This window comes from Octodon degus, unplaced genomic scaffold, assembly GCF_000260255.1.
Source record: "Octodon degus isolate 3935 unplaced genomic scaffold, OctDeg1.0 scaffold00019, whole genome shotgun sequence".
In the NCBI taxonomy this organism is placed as follows: Eukaryota; Metazoa; Chordata; class Mammalia; order Rodentia; family Octodontidae; genus Octodon; species Octodon degus.
This window is the reverse complement of record NW_004524595.1, coordinates 21,400,737-21,403,296: the sequence shown is the minus strand read 5'-3', so window position 1 is coordinate 21,403,296 and position 2,560 is coordinate 21,400,737. Positions and strand designations below refer to the sequence as shown.

Below are 2,560 nucleotides of genomic sequence, written 5' to 3'. Positions count from 1 at the left end.
TCAACTCTCAACTACAGGCTTGATAGGCAATGCCATTGTGGCCCAAGAGTTAGCTCCTAGGACACACTCTACCAACCACTAGCCTGCTGTGGGTCTGGACAAATGACAGTCTCTTAGAACCTTGCTGTCCTGTTTGTGTCCCATGCTTGTGTTTTAAGGACAGAATGAAAATTAGGTATATGAAAGCCTTTTGTAATTTATTGAAACACCATGTAATCATGAGCTATCTGGTGTTGTTAATAAACATCCCAACAGTTTACATGGTGGGCAGACAAAAATGAAAGGAAGAAAAAAGGGGGCCAAGAAGATGGCTCAGTGGAATAAGTGCTTCCCTGGCAAGTGCAAGGGCCTGAGTTCAATCCCCGGTTTCACCAAAAAAAAAAGCAAGAAAGGAAGAAAACAAAAGCAGACCTCTGATGTTAGCAAGGATGCATAGTGCCACAGTATCACGATTCCAACTGTGTGGCTCATCCAACCAACTGTGTTAGGCATGCTCTGGTTTTAAAAGGGTGAGGATAAGGGCTTCAGGGCTCTTCTAAATTAAGAGTCCCTGCAACTGTCAATCAAACTGGAGAACTTTACCACCTTTCATTCTTCCAAGGATGCCCTGCAGTGATGTCACCCCTGATTTCTGGCTGAAGAAACTGAAGTTTAGGGATATTAGGTTACCAGCCCACAGTAACATGGCTAAAAAAAAAATGGAAATGGAATTTATATTGCTGTAGAGTTGCAGGCTTCCCACCACCAGAACCCATGCTTGTAACCACGTATCCTAGCCCCCGTCCCTGTTCCTATCCCTCTCCCTTTTCTTCGTTACTTCCAAAATCAACTGTGGTACTTCTGGGCTAGATTCTGTGCAAGGCAGGGGTTTTGCCTCTACTTGTCCTTTGTGCTGCTCCTCACCACACCCTGCTAACCACAAGGAACCCTGCCCTATTTCTGTGCTCAAATGCTTTGACAAACCTGATCCTGGGGTGTGCAGTCAGCAAACTGAAAGGGTGGTACTCAGATTAGGGACACCACGCATGGCTTCTTCTCCTCCAATTCCCATTGTTTGGGAGTAATTGTAGGATTTCCAAGTTAGCCAATAATGAGTAATATTCCGCCAGGCTCATGGCTTTGGCATGCAGATGCACTTTTCTACAAGCTGGGAGGACTAATCCCTATTTGGCACTGCCCTGGTTATTCTTAGTCATGGAGTTTTAGAATGTCTTAGCAAGTGCTGAGAGTGATGTATCCGGACCACAGTGGAGGCCTTCATCAGTGCGAATATGTATGGTACATAGCTTTTTTCCCCCTGGTTGGAAGAACTGTTTTACTGTCTAGCAGCCCAGTTTTTGTTATGAGCGAGATCAGGGGGTTCCAGTACAGTATCTGTGGTCCACTGTGGTTTACAGCAAGGATCCTCTCCTGGGCAGTGATAATATCCCATGCTCCTCGCATTCTAAGTTACGTCTTCCTGCAGATGCTGTGCAAGCAGACCCCAACCCATATATATGTCTTCTGTTTTTATTAGGCATCTACTGCACTGAGGGAGCTTTGCTTTATGGTCATGGAGATTCTACCAAAGCTTCAGGTAAAGCTGAAATAGTAATTTGTTTATAGACCAAAAAAGAAAAGAAAAAAAAAAAAGGAAAGAAAAGAAAAATACCCTAAAAATTCTTGGAATTCCTCCTGGAAGAAAAACTGCTCCACTTGGAAAACATGCCAAGAACAAAAAGACATAATGACTTTTGGATAAAAAATAAATACTTCAGCTTCTCTGATAATTTCAGTTCATATGAATGGAGTTTATGTTTATTGAAATGGGAAATCATAAGTCTCCTTCAAGTATAAAATGTGTCTAGTCTGATAGGAATTTGTGGCAATATTGCCTCAATTTTTCTTGCTGACTCATACCACAGTTGGAGACCACATTCATCTTTCTCAGCTACAAAGTATGTCTTACTCCTTGGAGATTAGGGCACTATATTTGGTCAGAATAGGATAGTAAGAATGCAAAATCAGGGCCGGCCAAATAGCTCCCTGGCAGGCACAGGGGTTCAATCCCCCAGCCTATCATGCTGACCCCTCCTCTGGGGCATGCTGAGACTGGGCATGGTGGTGCACACCTGTAATTCCAGCTCTTGGGAGGCTGGAAAAAGGCCGATCACTATGAGTCTGATCTAGTAGTGAGACCATGAACACCCTGTAGACTCTTCCCTAGAAATACAAAAAGAAAAAGAAAAAGAATGCGAAAGCAGCTGAGAGTCTAGTTCAGTAGAGCACTTGCTGAGTATGTTTGAGGCTATGGGCTTGATCCCCAGGCATAAAAGGCAAAAATAAGACAGCACACTGTACTGTTGATATCAATTTAAAAGTTATATACTTATTTACATATTTGGGTTCTTACCCATTTTGTTGTGCTGGAAAACTTTGTTCTACATAAAGGAAAGTGGCAACTTGAATAACGACATAAGCACCATACCTTATTGTCTGTTCTTGATTTTAGAAATTTATGGATAAATTTATTTTCAAATTACCATGCTAAACAGACTCAGGTTTAGAATTCTGTTTTTTC

The 2,560-nt window shown here is 42.3% G+C and overlaps 1 protein-coding gene across 4 annotated transcripts in view; it reads left to right on the top strand.

Moving 5' to 3' along the window:
* Positions 1-2,560, top strand: part of Nmu (neuromedin U) — a 41,283-nt gene that overhangs the window by 19,125 nt on the left and 19,598 nt on the right. For 3 of the 4 annotated variants that reach the window (XM_023711041.1, XM_023711043.1, XM_023711040.1), the window contains exon 4: positions 1,517-1,576. The exons of the other annotated variant lie outside the window; for it this stretch is intronic. In XM_023711041.1, coding sequence (XP_023566809.1) covers positions 1,517-1,576 — 60 coding nt within the window. The remainder of the gene's footprint in view (positions 1-1,516; positions 1,577-2,560) is intronic. 4 annotated transcript variants of the gene reach the window in all.